This window comes from Podarcis vaucheri (assembly GCF_965113315.1).
Source record: "Podarcis vaucheri genome assembly, chromosome: 1".
Taxonomy (NCBI): Eukaryota; Metazoa; Chordata; class Lepidosauria; order Squamata; family Lacertidae; genus Podarcis; species Podarcis vaucheri.
The window spans coordinates 35594859-35615865 of NC_138759.1; the positions used below are offsets into that span (position 1 = coordinate 35594859).

Genomic DNA, 21007 nt, shown 5'->3' on the forward strand with positions numbered 1-21007 from the left:
ACTTCTTTACCAAAATGCAGGTACCAGACTACTATGATATTATCAAAAAACCTATTGCCTTAAACATAATCCGTGAAAAAGTCAACAAATGTGAATACAAACTAGCTTGTAAGTAAAGTTTTCTAAAATAATTCTATTTCTGTTGCTTTAAATACAGTTTAATTTACAAGGCATCTGAATGACTTTAGTTTTATGTTATTCTGAAACAGTGGAGTTATGCATTAGGAGTTATGTGGGCAGTGGGCATTCAGCATATTGAACAATACACACTTGAACATTATTTAGCTGAAATGTGAGAATACTCTCTTGTGAGCCAAAGTAATCCACCGTAAGGGTGGTTGTGTCTTTGTCTAGGAAACATTGATTTTGGGATTATCTATATTTTTTATAACATTATGGACTAATTGTGTATTTGTTTTTTCTTCCTTACAGCAGAATTCATTGAAGATATTGAACTGATGTTTTCAAACTGCTTTGAGTATAATCCACGCAATACAAGTGAAGCAAAGGCTGGAACAAGACTTCAGGATTTTTTCCGTGTTCAGGCTCACAAGCTTGGACTTCCTCTTACTTCTAGTTACATGGACCGTGCTGCTCCAGCAGCCAAAAAATCCCGAATCTAACATCTTCCTTTTAAAGGACTTCTATTAGAGGAATCCTCTTATATTTTCATGGAAATGAAATATTTAAATCATGCAGCCATAGAAAGCAATAACATCTGTCACACCTTGGAAGTGTGACCTGCACTATGTTCTCAATTATTAAGCACTCAGGAGAATGTAGGAAAGATTACCTTTGCTACAGTTTTGTTCAGTGACTAATAACTTTGATCGATGTGTTTTGAATACAGTACTGGTTTACAGTAGCTTTTGTACTTTTAATGACCATTTTGTGTCAAAATACCTTCCAGAAATATTTTTCTTCAGCACCAGATAATATTGTTATATTGCTTAGATCTTGTAGGAGCTGTGGCATTGTCTTGTGAGGGTTCTACCTAGGCTAAAACAGTCACCTGCAACGCAGTGGACATCTGAAGTCACTTGAGCACAAAGTTTTGACACTACAAGTGAATGAGTACACCTTTTTATCATTTAAATTAGTGTGCTGGTGCTGGTTGGAGAAATTCAGTCTGACTTTATTAAGTAGATATTTATTTAGCATTCAAATAATTTGTGGATTTGTTTTTGTATTTATAAGAAAAATTTACTTGGAGGATAAAGAATTCATTCATTTCCTGTTTACTCTGTGTTTAGTTGTTTAAACCTCTCATGATCAGTTAATTGTCCTCTACCTGGCAGTTCTTACAGCAAAACTGAAAGTTTATTTGTACAACTTCCGAGTGTAAAAAATAAAGTGAAACATTTTTCAAAGTACTACTTGCTTATTTGTATACTAGTGGCTGCCCAGTTCTTGGGTGAAGCAAGAATAGATAACAGGACTTGCCACTTGTTGATTCTATCAGCAGCATTTCTTAATTGATGTGTGATCCTTTAATGTTTGCAGATCTGTCATGATGAACTATTCCAATACCCGTGTCCATACTACTCCTGCAGATGTCTTGAAAACTACTTATTTAATTTTTTCTAAAACTTTTTGTCAATAAAGTAAAACAAAAAAACTTTTGCCTCAATATTAATCTTGGGTGACTTGGAAATTTACCTCCGTACAAAAGACCAAAAACATAAGGTTTCTAGTAACAGTCAATTCTCATACTTTGTTATCAGAATACAGTAGCCCAAATGTGAGTTACTCAATTCAGTCAATCAATCATTTTATTTCTATGCTGCCTTTCCAAAGTTAAAACAAAGCAGTTTACAACATGTTAAAATTACATAATTACAAACATAACAAGTCTGTGGTTTTCTAGAAGTTGCTGGACTACAATTTCCATCATCCCAGACCATTGGCCTTGATGCCTTGAAACTAATTAGAGTTGGAGCTTGACATCGATACCAGGGAAGGTCCTAGAAGAGATAATTCAACAAAGATTCAGCATGGGTTTCTCAAAAATGTCATGCCAGACCAATCTGATTCCTTTTTTTGATGGAATTACAAACTTGGTGGATCAGAGAAATGTGGTAGACACAGTGTATCTTGATTTCAGTAAGGCTTTTGACAAAGTCCCCCATGATATTCTCTGGAGGAAGCCAGTAAAATGTGGGTTGAATGAGATAACTGTTAGGTTGATTTGTAGCTGGTTAACTTACCAAACTTTGAGTACTCATTAATGGTTCCATGTCATCCTGGGAAAAAGTGACAAGTTGGGTGCCACAGGGTTATGTCTTTTTAAATGACTTGGATGAAGGAATTGAGGGGATGCTCATCAAATTTGCAGATGACACTAAAATAGGAGGAGTAGCTAATGCCGCAGAAGACAGAATCAGAATTTAAAATGACCTTAACAGATTGGAGAACTGGGCGCAAGCTAACAAAATGAATTTCAATAGAGACAAATGTAAGGCACTTAGGCAGGAAGAACCAGGTACACAAATATAGGATGGGGGACAACTAGCTTCAGTGCTTTTTTCTGGGAGGATGCAGGGGTACGCATACCCCTAAACATTTTGTGAATCTGTACTTTTGTCCATTTACTGTATTTATCCCAATTTGAACTATAAAATGGTGATTTTCTTGAGTCAAAATGAGAGTACCCCTAAACCTTTTTTTAAAAAAGAAAAAAGAGCACTGCCTGGCTTACTAGCAGTACATGTGAAAAGGATTTAGGGGTCTTGGTGGACCACAAGCTTAACATGAGTCAGTGTGATGCAGCAGCAAAAAAAGCTAATGCTATTTTGTTGTTTAGTCGTGTCCGACTCTTTGTGACCCCATGGACCAGAGCACGCCAGGCACTTCTGTCTTCCACTGCCTCCTGCAGTTTAGTCAAACTCATGCTGGTAGCTTCGAGAACACTATTCAACCATCTTGTCCTCTGTCGTCCCCTTCTCCTTGTGCCCTCCTTTCCCAACATCAGGGTCTTTTCCAGGGAGTAATGCTATTTTAGGCTGCATCAATAGAAGTACAGTGTCCAGATCAAGGGAAGTAATAGTACCACTCTATTCTGCCTTAGACCACACTTGGAATACTGTTTCCAGTTCTGAGCAGCACAATTTAAGGATATTGACAAGCTGGAACTTGTGCAGAGGGCGGCAACCAAGATGATCAAGGGTCTGGAAAGTAAGCCTTATGAAGAACGCTTGAAGGAGCTGGGTATGTTTAGCCTGGAAAAGAGACTGAGAGGAGATATAATAGCCATCTTCAGATATCTTAATGGCTGTCACATGGAAGGGGGGCATGCTTGTTTTCTCCTGTTCTTGAAGGTAAGACTTGAGGCAATGGCTTCAAGGTGGAAGAAAGGAGAGACTTTTGACAGTAGGAGCTGTTTGGCAGTGGAACAGACTTCCACAAGAGGGAGTTTTTAAGCAGAGGTTGGATGGCCATGTGTCGTGGATGCTTTAGCTGAGATTCCTGCATTGCAGGGGATTGGAGTATTACCCTTGGGGTCCCTTCCAACTCTTAAGATTCTGAGTCCAACAACATCTGGAGGGCCACAGGTTATCTATCACTGTTTGGAAGGCATCTAACTTGCAGACAGATGGAGAGCTGAGCAGGATAAGTACTCCTGAAAACTGGCTGAAGTCTTGGCCATGAGCAACAATGTGCTTGTAAGAATGTTCGTTTCATTTACCTTACCTATTAATGTGAGGTGTGCTGCATAAATTTAAATGGACCACAAGAGAATCTCACCCCTGTCTGTAAAGCACCCATGGGAATTGCATTCTTGTACAGGTCAAGCATAGGCATAACTTTATACTTATACTTTTATAAAGCCATTATAATAGAGAGCCACCCAATTACTTTTTATAATTTTCTTTCTTGATAATTTTTGCCCATGAACAAACACAGAACAAAAAAATAAACCTATGGTACATATTGCTGTGTGCAGTACATGTGTATCCTTTGACTCTTGATTCTTGAGTAAAATACAAAAAACTACTTTTCTTTCCCCCAAATGTAAGGCCCTTGTAACATCTCCCTGTCCTCCAATTCCATATTGACCCACAAATTAGCTTTATTTCCATGTAATAATGCCAACAATTGCCTAACTTGGAAGGCACTAAATACCAGAAGTAAAGTATTATGGGGTCTCCTGCTGCTATGTGCATCCATCCCCCCTTTGTTTTTTCTCTCTGCCTTTTATCATTATCTACCACTTTGTAAATTTATCTTGTGGTATATAAACTGGTAGTATTTCAAAAAGGTATGCCAATTTTGGTTACCACTTTCATTTTAATTAGTGCTATTTTGCCAAGCCAGATTTTCGGGAAGATTTTTCCATATACCTGAATGAAGCTTGCATGTTCTACTCCAACCTTCTTCAGCCACAGTCCCCATTAGCCACTGGTCAGGAATGATGGGGGGTTGCAATCCTTTCAACATACATTGTGGTGAACATCTTGCAGTTACGCAGGACTCAACATCAGCTAGACATTACGAAGTCTACTAAGCTGCTTGATTGGGCCTCCTCAGTAAATGCTACCATTTAAAAGAAACCTAAAAGGGTAAGGGACCCCTGACCATTAGGTCCAGTCGCGGACGACTCTGGGGTTGCGGCACTCATCTTGCTTTATTGGCCGAGGGAGCCAGTGTTCAGCTTCCGGGTCATGTGTCCAACATGACTAAGCTGCTTCTGGCAAACCAGAGAAGCGCACAGAAATGCCGTTTACCTTCCTGCTGGAGCGGTACCTATTTATCTATTTGCACTTTGTGCTTTCGAACTGCTAGGTTGGCAGGAGCAGGGACTGAGAAATGGGAGCTCACCCTGTCGTGGGGATTCGAACCGCTGACCTTCTGATCAGCAAGCCCTAGCCTCTGTGGTTTAACCCACAGCACCACCTGTGCCCCTTAAAACCTAAACCACACTAAAACTGCGGTTGGTGGCCAGCATGCACCTGCTTAAATTAATTACTGAATAAACTTGCAGATTTATTAGATTGTATTTCAGACTGCTTTGAAATGAATTTAAATCTGCTTTATTTTCTGTTTTGATATATGCTACATCTTGTTATGTGCCTACCTTCATTCTGATAATTTGCCTTAGCCGAGTTGATTTTTTTGTTTTGTTTTGTTAGTCCCTTTGGTCAAGAGAGCGATCTAAGCTAAAAATGAAAGGCATGCCTCTGTTATTTGGTGCTCCATCTGACGCAGGTGCCTTCACTCCTTCAGCAACTCTGTTGCCCCTTCTCTTTAAGTCACAAGGTGGCCCAAACCCAAGTGCTGGCTGTCCACAGAAGCACTCAGAAGAGCCGCTGCAGTACAGTGTGGTACAGTGGTTAGAGTATCGAACTAAGATGGGAAGCAGGCATAGGTGTAGCCAAGGGAGGCAACTGCCCCACCTAAATCAATAAAAATACTTACCTGAGGTTCTGCCCCCCCCAACATAAATCCGGGCTACGCCCATGGGAGCAGGGTTCAAATCCACACTCGGCCATGAAACTTACTGGGTGACCTTGAGCCGGCGGTCACTGCCTCTCAGCCCAACCTACCTCATAGAGTTGCAGTGGGGATTAATACAGGAGGGGGAAGAACCAGGTACGTCACCTTGAGCTCCCGGCAGAAAACGGCGGGATATCATTGCAATGAAGTAATAAGAATAGTTGCCTGTCTGCGAAGAGCTGCCGCCTGCGCTTGCTCCCCGGCCCCCTCTCTCCGTCGAGAGCGCGGAGAGGGAAGCAGCTGGGCATCCATCCTTCCTCACGGCTCCCTCAGCGGCCCGTTGAGCGAGGAGGCCAGGCTGGAGGCAGCTGCTTCCAGGCGGTGGGCCGCTCCCTCCCGGGGAGCGCCGGCGGCTGCAGCAGCAGCAGCTTCGCGGCCCCCTCCGCGGCTCCCCCTCAATCTGCGGCTTGGCTGCGCAGCGGAGGAGGGAGAAACAGCCGAAACGAAGCAGCACCGAGAGAGGGAGGCGAGCGAGCAGCTGAGGCGGCTGGAAAGCGCCGTCGCCGCGCGGCCGCCCTCAGCTCGCCTCCTCCTCTCCGTGGGCTGCGGAGGGGATGCGGGCGAGACTGCGGCAGGTGGCGGCGGCGCGGCGGCGCTCGCCTTCGGGTCAGCATGGAAGCGGGCGAGGGAGTTGTAGGGCGGCCCAGCGGGGCGGGGCGCAACCCTCGGAGTCGCCCTGTGGCAGAACAAAGCCGGAGGATGGCGCGGGGAGGGGTGCCTAATTCTCCTCAGGAAACCCCCCTCCGTCCTTCCTTCCCGTTAGGGAAGTTTCCTCGTCGAAAGAGGAGTGGGGGGGGGGGCGTCGTTCACGAGGAGGAGGGAGGTGGGCGGCCCCCCGTCCCCTCCCCATTTTGTGCTCTGCAGGGCTGGGCCGGGCCTGCAGCACGTGGTGACAGAAGGCGGCGCCCATGTGACCGGCCTTTCCTCCCCCCGCTTTCCCCTCCAGCCCCCCGCCTGTCTCCTCGCCTCAGCCCAGCCTGCGCTTTCCGAGCTGTGCTGCGAGCAGCGTCAACCAGACCCCTCCGCTCCATAGGCAGCAAGCAGTAGGAGCGGCCTCCGCCATCACCGCCGCCGCCGCCACAGGGACCCGGCACCATGGTAAGGGCGGGGCAGCCTGACTCGCCTCAGCGTGGCCCGGCCGGCTGGTGCCCGGCAGGGTGTGGGACTAGGCCCCTCGCGTGGGTGAGAGGGGCTCAGCGGGGCCCGCGGCCTCTGGCGGCCATTTTAGTCTAATTTTAGCCCGGGGAAGGGGGACCGACCCTCTCTCCCCCCCCCCGCTCCACCGCCGCCCCAACTCGTGGCCGGCGGGCGGCCCGCTTCCCGGGGAGAAGCGCCCGCAAGTTCTTCGCCTTGTGAGTGACGGAGGGGTTTCCCACGCATACGAGTCCCGCACGCTTGGACGGCTGCTTTTTCTCGCTGTGCTTTATTCTTTTCACAAGTCTGCAAGCCCACGCACAGCTCCACGGGCGAGGAAGCAAAATAAGGGGCGGCTGCGCGTCTGGTTCCTTCCTAGGTGTAGCGGGGGGCAGCGGCTCTTTGTAAGATGGCAGGGTATACATATGTCCCTCTTCTCGGGTTGTTGCTTTGAAGAGTGAGGACCAAGTAACGGGACAACTTAGCTTCACACATCCTTTCGTTCCCTTCCGTGGAGCCATAGGGACAAGTGTGTCGTGGGCGCGTGTAATGGGGCTTGGCTCCCCCTTTCTTTTGAAAGGGCTCTTTTTTCCTGTGTTATGGTAAGCTCCGTATATTTCATCGTTGGGGAATGATACGTGTTATGCCCCGCTTGTCATTTGGGAGAAGCTAGTGGTAGCAAATCTCTTGTATCTCTATTTATGGAAGGGTAAACGTATGCGGGAGCCCAGACCACGGAGAAAGCTTTGGTTCCTTTTGCTTGGCTCTGAAACGGGAGTGAAAGAGCAGGTTTTGCCGCCTCCTTCATTCTCTGCCTCTTTGTGGGGGCTAATCGTTTCCAAGAGTATACATATGACACAGCGAGGATGGTCTCCTTTTCATTTTGGGCTTAAGTGCCTTAGAGTGGAGTTCCCCCTTTCTCGTAGTGCGTTGTAAGAATATAGGCTTTCTGCTTCTTAGTTGGGATTGTGATGCCAGTGGGGGTGGGTGGAATGACGCATAGTTGGGTTTGCCCCTCTCCATTGTGTCTGAATGTGTCAAGGGGGGTGGGGAAGGAAGCACCAAGCCGAGAGACGGCTGCTTCCTTTGTTGGAGTGCTTTAATCATAATTTGTGGGCAGGGTGCTCTTAACTGGGAAAGCTGGAAGGTGTGTGGCACTTACCATTCATTGTGTTTGGATGGTGTCTGGTTTATGGCAGAAATTCAGTGTTTGTTTGTGTAACACATGGGGGCATCTATCTCTCCTTGTGTTCTTGTTGCAGTGTACCATTAGGAGCTCTGCCCTAGAACTACATTGCTGAGAATCCAGCAGAAGGGCAGGAATGTTCTGGCTGTATTTGGGCAATAGTCATTACATTGGCACTAGATGGCTCAAAAACTGACTGGGGTGGGGGGTGGGGCGTGAGAAAAGAAAAAATGGTAAAGGAGCTGTATTGTCTCATCTTTCCATAGAAGTGAACAATATGGTATAAAACATGCTGGTCCATTATCAGTTTTAATTTTTCTTTCTTTTCTCTCTAAATTTTTGAGATATACAACTAAACTAAATGGAGTGTTTTGGACAAGAAATAGTGTTTGAGAACTAGTTGTAAGAAATATTTTTTTTTAAGATGAAGATTCCTACTTTGTGTTTTAAATAACAAGTCAGAAATGATTAAATATTTTCTACCTTCATCTGTCACTGTTCTGCTGTATATTTGCAGTTTCTCCTAAACTAATGTGCTGTAAAAAGCTTTAAAATCTTTGCTCTTTTAAGGGGGTTGTTTATCTGAAAACAAGTATAGTTAGTTATTTTTAAGTGTTTAAAAGAAAGACCTTTTGGTTCCTTTCCCATGTTACAGCAGTGTCATGGGAGCTGCTATTCTCTGGGTTTACCCCATGATAACATTTAAATGCCCTCAAATATAGGCGGGAACAGTTGCCTAGGCCTTTAAAACAGAATTAGCACTCATTAACTGCAGGCCTATTAACCTACAGCAACACTATAGGATGAAAAGCAGAAACTAAAAAAAAAAAAAAAAAAAGATTATGGGTTTCCAGTGTGCCCTTACAGAACCTACCTCTGTCCAGTCAGAATGAGAGAGTCACATTTTTGTAGGCTCGGCTTCTATAAGCCTCAATACTCTTGGGAGGAATTGTACATTCTGTCCTTGATTCTTTCATCATGTAGTAACTTCACTAGAATATTTATAGGGTATTAAATAAAATCTAGGAATTTTAAATACATAATATTAAACCTGACACGATACAAAAGGCATTTCTTCTCTTAGAGGCTTACGTCACTGAACAAAACTAGAATAATGACAGAGCTTGATATGAACTACTGCAAATGCATTTGATTATTTCTGTGCAAAATCCCATGTAGTGTTTGCTTAAGCATGTTTACTCATTAGTAAGCCCCAATGAATTCAGTGAGAGTTACTCTTGGCTAAATGTGCTCTTAAATGAGTCAAAATTGCTATCTTAACCTAAAACTAGATAATTGTGTTTTGTTGTTGTGTTGTATTAAGGTAATGATGGCTGGCTTTGGACCAAATTGTATGTTTCTAATAGATGGTGTTTATTATAGTGGATGCTGTTTTGCTTTGTTTTGTAGGCTTCTGGAGTAACAGTGAATGATGAAGTTATCAAGGTTTTCAATGACATGAAAGTACGAAAATCTTCAACGCCAGAAGAGATTAAAAAACGAAAGAAAGCAGTTCTCTTCTGTTTAAGTGATGACAAAAGACAAATAATTGTAGAAGAAGCAAAGCAGATACTAGTTGGTGACATAGGTGATACAGTGGAGGACCCTTATACATCTTTTGTGAAGCTGTTACCTCTGAATGATTGTCGATATGCTTTGTATGATGCAACATATGAAACAAAGGAATCTAAAAAAGAAGACCTGGTATTTCTATTCTGGTGTGTAAATCAAAGGATTATTATTTAAATAGAATTTTGTTTCCAAAATTCAATGGGTTAAATAACAAGTCTTTACTCCCCGTCTGTAGGGCTCCAGAGAGTGCGCCTTTAAAAAGCAAGATGATCTACGCAAGCTCAAAAGATGCCATTAAAAAGAAATTCACAGGTATGAGCAGAAAATATTCCACATGGCCACTTTGTATTTAGCTACTTCCTCAGAGTGAGTACCAATTCCTTTTGGATAACTACCATGTTTAAGCTGCTACTGAAGTAGGCAGGTACCGTATTTTGATACTTGAGCAGTAAGGCACTTGTTGCTATGAAAATACTGAACAAATATATCTCTGTTTATTTGTCTTTTTCAGGTATTAAACATGAGTGGCAAGTAAATGGGTTGGATGATATTAAAGATCGATCAACACTGGGAGAGAAACTAGGAGGCAATGTGGTAGTTTCACTTGAAGGAAAACCCTTATAAAAGGACAGACAAGTGCCATCTGGAGCTTCCATTTTTGCAGCTCATTCAATTGGAATAGCATTAGTTCCTTTTGCCCCACCTTCCCAGATCCCAAATACCTGAAGGAGACGTCATTATACAGTCTATAAGTGGTCACCATTAGACTGTTTTTAAACCTGATAGTTTATGTAGAATCCAAGGAATGCCTCACATCATATTCTTAGCCAAAACTGATGTGGGCATTCCTTGCAAATATGTACAGTGAATGTGATAGTTGATGTGGATAGTCTAGCCAAGCAACAAAAGGTTTAAGCTAATTGATTGCCTTTAAAGTATTGTCCAACGGTCAAATGGTAGACTCTATTCAGTATTACTTTACAGTTGCACTTGATCGCAGTTCCATGAGGCTCTTGTGCATTCATACACCTCACCTGCCTTGACAAGCCTTTTTTGTGACATGGCAGCACTCAACACTATGCATTTAAATTAAAGCACTTTTTGTAATATGTTTTATTTCCCTTTCCCAAGGAATGCCAATTAAGTTTCTGTAATTGTCATCAAACTGTTGTAGTACCCCAGTTTTCATTCCTGTTACATGCATATCTTTATAACTGAAGTAGCTGTTAACGATGCCTTTTTGTTTTTCTGTTGAATGTACACTACTGAACAGGAGTAGGAACTATCTGTTTACCATGCAAGTCTTGCAACACTAATGATGTTTTGTAAAACATCAATCATAATGGCAATTTCTGTATAAAAAGAGCCTTAAATGGAACATTGTTTTTGAGATCAAATATATTAGCCACGTTGCAATAAAACTTGTGGCTTATTACAGAATGTTGCCTTGTTTTCATTGGGAACTACAGAATGAAGTGTATTTTAACATTTTGCAGAGTTTTGTTTCAGCGGTACCTCTCCTAGATACTGAACAGTTGCTCTCAACTTAAGTAATGAATCTTTTTATATTTATTCATGATCCCACTGTAGGAATAATTTGAATAAGGGACTTTCCTCTGCAATCTTTAATAAATTGCCATCATTTGGGGAACAACTGGGGCATCAGTCTACAACTAGCTTATATCTGAAACTTAAAAGGGAAACAATGAGGCATGTATTGCACTATTACAGAATATTCTTCACAGTTTTACATGTTAAGTATTGCAAGTACCATTTTTGTTCAGTCACAAGGCAACTCTTGCCAGTTAATTTTTGTGCTAATAGGACTGGAAAGCTTTTGCAGCTACTAAGCCTTGCATCAGGAACATGATTTGGCTAAGAGCCAAACACTGCTCTCCTTATAGAGAATTTGATCTGCTCTGTGCGAGCAGTCCTCCGTTGGCCAGAGCTATTTATGGCAAACACATGCTTTTGTATCTTGTCATCAGTTCTCCACAAATGGCAAAACTGGACATGATTCTACTGGTATGCATAAAGGAACTCTGTTAGGGAGCCAATTGCTGTTGCAGTGTACATACCACTAGGAGGAATGCTTTCATCAAAGGATAGAAATTGAAAATGGTTAGCAGTTTCTTAAAAGAAGGTAGCAGAGAATAGAAATAAGTTTAAACTGATGTAAACTTCTTTTTTTACTTAAGTCTGGAGGAGAAATAGACAACAGTGAATAGGTTTATAAAACAATGTAATTTGTCAGTGGCTCTGTAGAATGTTACTATTTCAAGCTTTCAGCTGTTTCTGACTTATTGGAAGTGAAATGCATCTCTTTTAGTGTACTGAATTCTATTGTAGAATTCTGACTGACATGCTGAGTTGTTAGATGTTAACTTTCCTTGCAAAAAAAGGAAAGCTAAAATTCTTTTTTACAGATTAAAACGTTTGATTGGAAAGTGTCTTCATTATCCCACATCTCTTAAATATTATGCCTCGTAAAAACCTGGCTGGTATAAAAACTGCTCTATTTTGTTACCTAGAATGCACTGTTTCCCTTCTAGAATTGAGAAAACTGAGAAAACCCAAATGCTTGGAAATGAATGTTAAACTTAATAATAATAATGTGTACCTGAGCAATGCTCATCTGTGTAAAGCACTATTTTTCAGTTCATGTAATCCTCTGCTAGTAATGTCATTTGGTGCTTGCAAATTGTGTTGAACAGATGTCTGAGGCTTTAGAACTGAATATTGAAGAGGAGAGTACGTTTACTTTAAAATTGAGCCCAGTTTTGTATTCATTCATAAGTCTACATGGATTTATGTAAAATGAAAGCTTATTTATATTGACAAAGGACAGAATTCTGCATAACAACTTTGGTCCAAAAAGCATGTTTACAGCTGAGAGTACTGACTGAGATCTGATCAAATCCAGTAAACTATCACTTGCTTTTGGAAATGCTGCTACAAACCTCTTACTGCTCGGACAATAAAACAAATGAGAGACAGCTGGCATGTGTTCCAAATGGGCTGTCAGCTGTTGTTTTCTATCATGCAAAATGACGAAGGCCTCATTGTGACTTAAAAAGGTTGAAGGAAAGCTTCAAAACAGCATCTTGCATGTCTCTCCCATCATAGATGGGACGTTGGGTGTTGGCTTCAGTTACTTTATTGACAAAGAAATGTTAAAATAAAAGTTTTCATGACAGTGCTAAAAATCTCTGTAGATCCTGCATTTTTGTTTTGAAAGTCCTTTTTGATCTTTGAAAATTGAGCAAATTTAGCTTAAATTTTTAGAACATGAACATGCTTTGTATGGGCTGATTCTAAAAGGAGAAAACAAAACTAGGTACAATCTAGTATAGAAACTAAGAGCGACTTTAGTAATAACCTTGAATAGCTACTAAGTTGACGTCAGATGCTATTTGTTTATCTGACAAACCTGTCCTAATTTAATCTCTGACAGTCTTCCTTAGGTGAAGGATTTCCATGTTTAGTTACTAAAGCAAAGTTTTGAATAATCTGATAACCTGATCAAAATAATAAACTGCTCAATTTCCAGTTTATAGAAGATTTAAGTTTTTATAGAGACATAGTAAAGGATGAATCCCTATTTTGGCCAGCTAATCAAATCTCAGATACCTGAAATGTTTAGGTTCAATAGTATTTTGTGATTATATACAATGTAGCTATTCTACATACGTGTTAAGAATGGGATAAGTCTACCTTGATTGTAGGGTAAATAGTTAATACACTTTGTAACCTTGAATTTTTTATAAGTAAGATGTGTACGATAGTGAAAGGAGTATAAATTACTGCTGTGATATATTGAATTGTGGACCTGACAGATTTAATAGCCCCAAGCTTAGTGAAATGTCAATATTCATTCTTATTACATGGTGCCTTGTAATGGAACATAAACAAAAATACAAATCACTAACCCAAGGAGGTTAGAGTTTCATTTTGATGGTGGAGGATTTATAGAGGAGGGAGGAAAGCAAGAAAATGAAAAAGGTAAGTATAAGGAATGCCTGTGAGGAGAGCTGGCCCACACATATGGCAAGGTGAGACAAGCGTCTCAGGTGGCAGGATCCACGGGGCAGCAGATCCCAATGCAGCACTTAATCTGCCCTTGTTCCTGATGCAGTTCTCTACTCATCCCTTCTTCCCTTGCAGGAAAGGAGAGCACTACTTAGATTTGCCTCAGGTACCAAAATGTCTTGGGCCGGCCCTCCCTGTGAGCTGACTTTTGGTTGAGGGTATGGACAAAATGTTTGTGGAAAATCTCAGAAGCTTGAAAGATGGATGGTAAAAGGTTTTTGGTGCAACAGATTCCGTGCTAGGATGTATCTTGCAACACGGGCAGAAAGAAGGGTGGGGCAATGCCATTGTGGGTTTTAAAGGTAAAGTGTGTAGATGTGAAATCCATGAACAACTTTACAGTAGAAGCAAGAATTGTGGATAGAATGGGGGAAAGTGAAGCATAACCAGGCAAGTCCCAAGATCAGGTTTTATTCTACCACTGTAGGATTACGTTGTTAGTTTTTGTCTCTGTATCTGACTGGCTTCTCACCTATTTCGATTGATCTTTGAATAACCGGTGAGTATGAACATGCTAATATTTTCCCTGTGTCATTAATAAATGCTAGAAAAATAAGGTGCAAGGAGCATTGCTGTATTCAAATAAAGTTTCTTCCATAATGGTTCAATTTCATTTGCCCTGCTGATTGTCAAATAATACCAGTAATATTTATACCCCTGCAAAATGGAACTGTTAATAGGCCCCAGAGAGGAAGAAAATAAATGCTTCCTGGTAGCACATAGCATATGGCCATGTCTTTTGACTCACATCACTGCTGCAAGATTGCAAAGCCCTGCTTCCTATTTAAAGTCAGCCAATTTTTAAAGCAAATGTTGGAAACAACAAAACTGTATTCTCTCTTCTCTACAGTAGTCTACTTAAAAAAAAACCCCACCATAGCCCTGTTCCATTTAGAATCCAGCTGTCTCACTGATTGCATGAGTCTGTAAGAGTACTAGCAAACACACAGATGCACCAACTGCTGTTGATTTATGAAATATGTTTTTAATGGCTCTGCAAATACATGTTGGAGAAAATGGTGTTGCTTGGGAGTAATAGGCAATAGCAGAGTAAATGTTTTAGACATGTGCTTAGAAAGTGGAAGGAAAAGAGATGACTGCCAGCTCCCTGTACGTACAACCTGTTCATGTTAATATTTTCGCACACATCTGTGTACATAGCACACAGTATAGAAAATTTTAGCAACATGAATTGGCATTAGTTTTTTTTTAAATTTACTTAGCTTCTTTTTATTTACAAAATCTTGAGAACCCATAGTACCATGTACTGGAGTAAGTTTAAATGGCTGCTGATGTTATTACAGAACGTTCTATCCAACTAAGTTTTATGCTGAATAGGCCCATTGAAATTTATGGACTTGACAGTCCTGTCCATTAATTTCAGTGGGTTTGGAGTCTAAACCAGGTGAGGATAGCCAATGAGTTTTAAACCCTTGGTGAGTTAAGGACTTTCTGCATGCAAGACAGGCATCAGCAGATACAGCTGCTTTGTGGGACATTTTCAAGAGAAGAAAAGGCTAAGGAGTAATTCCTACACAACTCCAGAGCAGAGTCCCTAAGACAGTTGGATGGTATCTTGTACACCTTCTGGAAACTCCTGCAACCCAGTTGGTGCCAAAAGTATTGCTCTGCTTTCCTTTGAACCACATCAACAAGGCTGGGAGAGGTGGTTGATATGGGAAGCAGTGATGTCGGCCATTAATTAGAGGTTGAATCCTGAAAAGCAGGGATGTCATCTGTCCCAAGTTCTCACTTCCAGGAGGTGGGGAGGCAGCCTGTCCCGAATAGGGCTGCACACCCCTTGATGAAGCAGATCCACAGCTTGGAGGTTCTCCAGGATTTAACAGTCACTGAAGGCTTAGGTGGCCCTAGTGGTTAAATGTGCCTTTATTTAACACCTTGTATGTCAGCCACAACCCCTTTTGGACAGAAATGACTTGGCTGCTGTTCTCCACGTTCTGGCAACTTCCAGACTGGATTATTGCAATGTGCTCTATGTGGGACTGTCCTTGAAGATAACTCAGACTTCAGCTGGTCTAAAATGCAACAGCCCAATTACTGGCTGGGGTTCCACTTAGTTCACATATAAACCTGTTTCAAAGCAGCACCCCTGATTATCATTTCACTTCCAGTCCCAATTCAAGGTGCTCACATTAGTGTTTAAAGCCCTAAACCACTCTGGCCCCAAATATCTGAAAGACTGTCTCCCTTCCCTGCAGACCTTAATGGGTGTTAAGACTGGCAGAGGGGGCTCTCTTGGTAGTTCCACAACTAAGAAGCTTGGGGTGGTGGCGGCCTGGGAGAGGGCATTCTTTCTGGTAGTCCCTAAATTGTGGAGCTCCCTCCCCACATGGGTGAAACTGTTAACTTCACTATATAGTTATTGGCAAATGCTGAAGATGCACCTCTTTACCCTGTCCAGGAAGCAAGCATTTCACTCTCTGGGATAGAGCTATGTAAAGCATTTTTGTGCCTGGAAAATAGATCTGTACAAAGCTATACTTTCATAATGGGAACAGCTGCTGTATTTATACCATTAGAATACAACCACAGCTTATTTTTAAGTATGCTATACAACAGAAACTCAAAGAAAGGACACTTGGATTCCTGTACTCATTTGATTTACATTAGTTTTTTTCTCTTAAAAGCCAAACATGCTTAAAATTGTAAGGTCTCCTTAGTTTCTAGCAGCTGGACTGCTGGAAGGCTTTAAGGTTTGTAATGTCACCCATACAAGGGAAATTCTTTTTGTAAGTGGAGCCTATTCATAAATCTTGCCTGAACGGGTAGCAATGTTAAAATTATACCCTTAGCACCATCTATTGACAATGAAGAGGCTTGCAGCTTAATATTTGTACCTAATTCACATTACACTTACGGAAGCTGGATAAAGTACACTTTGGTTATTTTTTATGAATTTGCAGAGTGAACCTTCTATATTAGTTAAAAGTTTATGTTCTTTCAGATGCAACACCTTTTCACTATACCTAATAAAAATGTATTGTATAAAAACCTGCCTATGCATTTGGTTAGACACAGCTCTCTCGAGAATCCAGATCATGATGACCCTGGCTACAATCTATTATGTTTACTGTTTGGGAAAGATTCAGCAATGCTGAAGGGGTTGCCAATACAACTGCCAAGTGCTCAGTGTGATAGGTTGTGGGTTGGGTTGGCATGACACAATTGCCACTGTGCTCTTCTTAACAGAATAAGAAACAGATTATTCTTTCTGCTAAGGGAAAGGAGCCACAACTTTATTTTGAAGGAAACCTACAGAACTAGCTTCCCTTCTCATTTTTATTTGCTTGTTTCTAGCATCTGTCACATTTAAAACTCTCACTTCACAATTTTTCTAGAGACAGGTAAGCTCAAATATTTCTTCCATCAACTACTATTCCTGTTTTCATTTACTGAGGGGTTATTTTGTTGGGTGGGGGTAAGTTTATGTTCCCTTTCTACAGATAATAGCATCCTGAGGGGAAACCAGACAATATACTATTCAAGAGAAACAACACTTTTTCAAAACCAACCTTTGATATCCTCAAATATCTGAAGGGCTGTCATATGAAAGATGCAGCAAACTATTTTTTCTGCTGCTGACCCAAACTGATGGGTTCTAATTACAAGGAGATTATGACTAAACAGAAGACTTGTGGTAAGAGATGCTAAGAGCTTTTTGACAATGGAACAGGGTGCCTTGGAAGGTGGTAGACTCTCCTTTATTGGAGGTTTTTAAACAGAGATTGAAAGGCCATCTGTCAGGGTTTCTTTAGTTGTGATTCCTGCATTGCAGCAGGTTACACTGGATTACCCTTGGGGCCCCTTCCAGCTCTGAAGTTCTATGATTCTATTATATGCAGACTTGCTAAGTGCTTTATTCTCTGGATAACCCTTTTGTAATCATCTGTTTATGACAGCAAGGAAGGAAATAAAATTGTTTATACAGTCAAGCTCTGAATTGCAAGTTCTGAAAGTCTAGGCTGTAGCTGGTAGATGCAACCAGAAGCCTTACTACAATACACATGGTCAGGGCTGTGTGTTCTCTCTTGCTCTCTGCAAAATTCTAGTTTTCACTAGCAGAAACCGATCATGAAATCATGGGGGCAAGAAGCTTTATCAGGCACTGAAATCCTGCCCTTGTAGTATTGTTTTTGTCCAAGTTTAAACTCTCAGAACATGTTCTTCATTACTTAGTTGGATATTGGTGGCTAAAATTAAGCCAATAGGAATTATTTTTTGGCCATGTTTTACACTCCAGCTGTTTTTATGTATTTGAGTGTTGCTGGCTGGTATATATATATATATATATATATATATATACACACACAAACTACTGTTACTTCTCTGTGAGCCATTAATCTGAGTGTGAGGAAAACATCTCTGAGTAACCCAGAACACACTGGTAATGTGTCAGTCAAAATTACTTTTGGGTAAGTAAATGCTTACAAGAATGCAACTAAACATCTTAATTAAGGAATTGACCTGTGAAGATACTTGTTTGGTTTAGGGTTAGGCATGTTCTCTTGTGTCAACTGTGGTCCAGAGTTGCTGAGAGCTGCCCATATGTATAAGAGTGCAGCTCTGAGAAGAAGAAAATATTTGCAGTTTAGATTCTCAGATTTTACTTAATATTTTCCCCCACACCCAAATCCACCAATTATTTATTAAAAGCTGGTTTTAAAAAGCAAACTTAATTAGCATGCCTCCTATGAACTGTGAACATCCGAAATTTGCAAACGTTAGGTCAGCTGTGTGCAATGCAGTGCTCATACTGCTTCTGTGTAAGGACAGAGGATGTGGAGCAGCAGTCTGAGGTGAACTAGTCACAAGGAGACAGGCAAGGCAACAACCACAATACAGCTCAGAAAGACTGTAGTATTCAAGATAGCTCAGTTGATAAAAGCATGAGACTCTTAATCTCAGGGTTGTGGGTTTGAGCACCACATGGGGCAGAGATTCTAGCATTGCAGGGGGTGGAGTAGATGATCCTTGGGGTCCCTTTCAACTCTACAATTCTGTGATTCTGTTGGGAAATGAGGCTTGAAAGATCCCAAGGCAAGCCTGGATGGAGACAGTCTGGTTCGTCAATGAAAAGGCTACTTGCTGTTTAGTGGTTCACCACATGGAGTAGCCACTCACAGATTTTAGCAGCTCCTGACATCCTGTTTATCTTCAGGGCACTAACATGGACTTGAAGGACTGAACAATGCTGAAAGAGAGGACTGCAGGCTTTAAATAAGAGCAAGGTAGATGTGTCCCTGCAAGGCTGCTTCTGTGCCTACAGCGTCACTTGAAGGAGAAAAAAGCAGGAATGGCTGCAATGTATGTACTTGAACCACTCCAATCAGGTTGAGGTGCAGGACACTCCAGTGACACTCCCATTTCTGGGCCATGCATCTATGAAGCTAGCAATTGTACAACAACAGCACCATTTTACTGCCAGGCTCCTTTGATGCGAATGTGTATTGCAAGTAAGCAATGTGCAGCTGGACTATGGCAGAGTGTGGATCACATGTGTGTTAAAACACAACTGACTTTATCGGATTCACATATTTGTGTATACAGCCAAAAACCACAGATTTCAACCCAGCTATCAATCTGTAATGTGTTCTATGTTAGACAAGTTTTTGGAAGGCTAACCACAGAGGACACAAAAGGCATTTCTAAAGTCGTTTTCAATAAGCCCATATTAATGATTTACTTACTCAGTCCCTCTCACAAAAGGTTTGTTATCACGATGGCAGGAATGACTGGAGTAAATGGAAATGGATTATATGTTCAGAGCTTTCACATAATATGCATATTTAACATTGCTGAGGAAGATCCTTTGGGGAGGCACACACTTGAGTTTCTAAAGGGCATTAACTTGCTTGAAGACTGAAGGAAGAACCAATTGAGCCAGAGCCAAGAATGGTGATGTCAGTTGATTTAGATGTGGTTTTTTTTGTCTGTTCCTTCCTCTAGCCATCTGCCCTTCAGATGATATATGGCCTATCGATTCTTCAAATGAAGGACTCTCCTCATTTCAGAAGCAAGAATGTAGGTATTCAACCAATTTTTCTGCCTGTCTTGAAAACCAGCCCTAAAAGTGTGAGGCAGGTAAGAAGGCTAAGTCTGTTCCCAGGAGTAGCGTTGGTTTCTTCATAATTGTTTCCTCTACCCAGTTTTGTGTGTCACAAGATCGGGCCAAAAATCTAGCTGTGCTTTTGGGTTTAATTCTATTGTGTCTGTACACCAGTGGAACAGATTTCCACTTGTACAATGGGACTCTCTCTCCTCCCCTCTGCAGCCCCCTGTGCACCCTCCAAAATCTGCTTTAGAAGGTCAGCCCCCAGGCAGATTTGGGGGAGTGCAGGGGATAGGAGGGGAAGTCCACTACATGAACAGGTTTGCTTGTACAATGTTGGATTTCAAATGACCTTGCAGAGAATCTGTGAAGCAACACTTGTTTCTTAGACCTTTTTTTTTTTTTGCTTGGCTTCCCACCTCTTCATACAGACCTCAAAGCATGCAGTTTGCTGCACAAAGCATCACTCTTTTTCTTTTAAAAAGACCATATAAACACCGTTGTAATGGTCAAAGGAGTAGCATGACCAATGCGTATTTTATAACAGAAGCAGTGTGGGTTGATATCAGCCCTTATCACTTGAGTGGTTCTGACCTGGCTGTAGTCTCTACACTTCTGAAGTCCAGGTAAGAGTTAAATTAACACATCTGCTGTATTAGGCATAAAGAATGGAGATGCATCCTTACAGCTGCAATCTTAGATTTGTATATCTCATTGAATTCGAAGAGACATTGAGAGTAAAATGTGCACAGGACTGTAGCCATGCTACTTTATTTGCAAAGTTTTTGCCCTCCTTAAACAGTCTGTAAGCGTGGGGATCGGCTGATATTATTATTCACATTTGACACAGGACGACGACTGCCTGAGAGACAATACCTGAACCTCTCACTGGATCTGTTTTTACGTTGCAACACCGGGCAGCTGTGCCAGATGCCTAAACGAAAGCCTTTCTCTGTCAAATGCTGTGTTCTAGGTAGCGTTGCCCACATGATGGGGGCGCATTTAAACTTGCACTTCCCCACCCGCAGTCCAGGGCAAGACCTGCACCACGCGCTCTTTCTGCACAGATCGATCCGTAGTAGCTGCAAGCTGCCGGAGTGGCGCCTGCGGCCCACAGTCCTACAGAGCACGCGACTCTCAAACTATGACAGTGACCATGGAGTCCAATTCGGTCCCCCCTTTCTTTTTCACCGTTCATTTCTGACACAAAACCCAAGGTCCTGAAGTGCAGGGAGCGGGGCAAACCCTGCCCTCCCTACACGGCGTTAAGATTCCTGAGGGAGAAATGTTCCCTTTTATTGTTCCTGTCCTAAAGATGCTTACTGCGCCAAGCATGGCTTGCTGCTGCCTCCTCACTTACCAAGCCTCACTTACCGCGCGGGCGTTGCTCTCCACACGCCCGTCCCTCGCCCAGAAATAAGACGCTGCCGCCGCGGACACCCCCGGCCGACGCCGAGCTCGAG

At 42.0% G+C, this 21007-nt stretch overlaps 2 protein-coding genes and 1 long non-coding RNA gene across 9 annotated transcripts in view; 2 read left to right on the top strand and 1 right to left on the bottom strand.

Annotated features, from left to right (window-relative positions):
• Positions 1-1630, top strand: part of BAZ1A (bromodomain adjacent to zinc finger domain 1A) — a 44944-nt gene extending 43314 nt beyond the window's left edge. For all 6 annotated transcript variants that reach the window (XM_082222620.1, XM_082222623.1, XM_082222621.1 and 3 more), the window contains 2 exons: positions 21-108; positions 433-1630. In XM_082222620.1, coding sequence (XP_082078746.1) covers positions 21-108; positions 433-623 — 279 coding nt within the window. In that variant the 3' untranslated portion in view covers positions 624-1630. The remainder of the gene's footprint in view (positions 1-20; positions 109-432) is intronic.
• Positions 1631-6192: 4562 nt separating this feature from the next.
• On the top strand, positions 6193-10825 carry CFL2 (cofilin 2). 2 transcript variants are annotated; one of them, XM_082222704.1, is made up of 4 exons: positions 6193-6591; positions 9224-9531; positions 9621-9697; positions 9897-10825. In XM_082222704.1, exons 1-4 carry the CDS (start codon positions 6589-6591, stop codon positions 10007-10009), a joined length of 501 nt encoding a protein of 166 aa, XP_082078830.1. In that variant the 5' UTR covers positions 6193-6588; the 3' UTR covers positions 10010-10825. The 2 variants fall into 2 exon arrangements, with proteins under 2 accessions (XP_082078830.1, XP_082078831.1); XM_082222705.1 differs by lacking the exon at positions 6193-6591 and adding an exon at positions 6706-6845.
• Positions 10826-13869: 3044 nt separating this feature from the next.
• LOC309532441 lies at positions 13870-21005 on the bottom strand. The gene is made up of 2 exons (XR_014219850.1): positions 20905-21005; positions 13870-19559 (listed from the first exon to the last, which is right to left on the bottom strand). It is a non-coding gene; the product is annotated as an uncharacterized lncRNA (long non-coding RNA).
• Between the last annotated feature and the right edge of the window lie 2 nt (positions 21006-21007).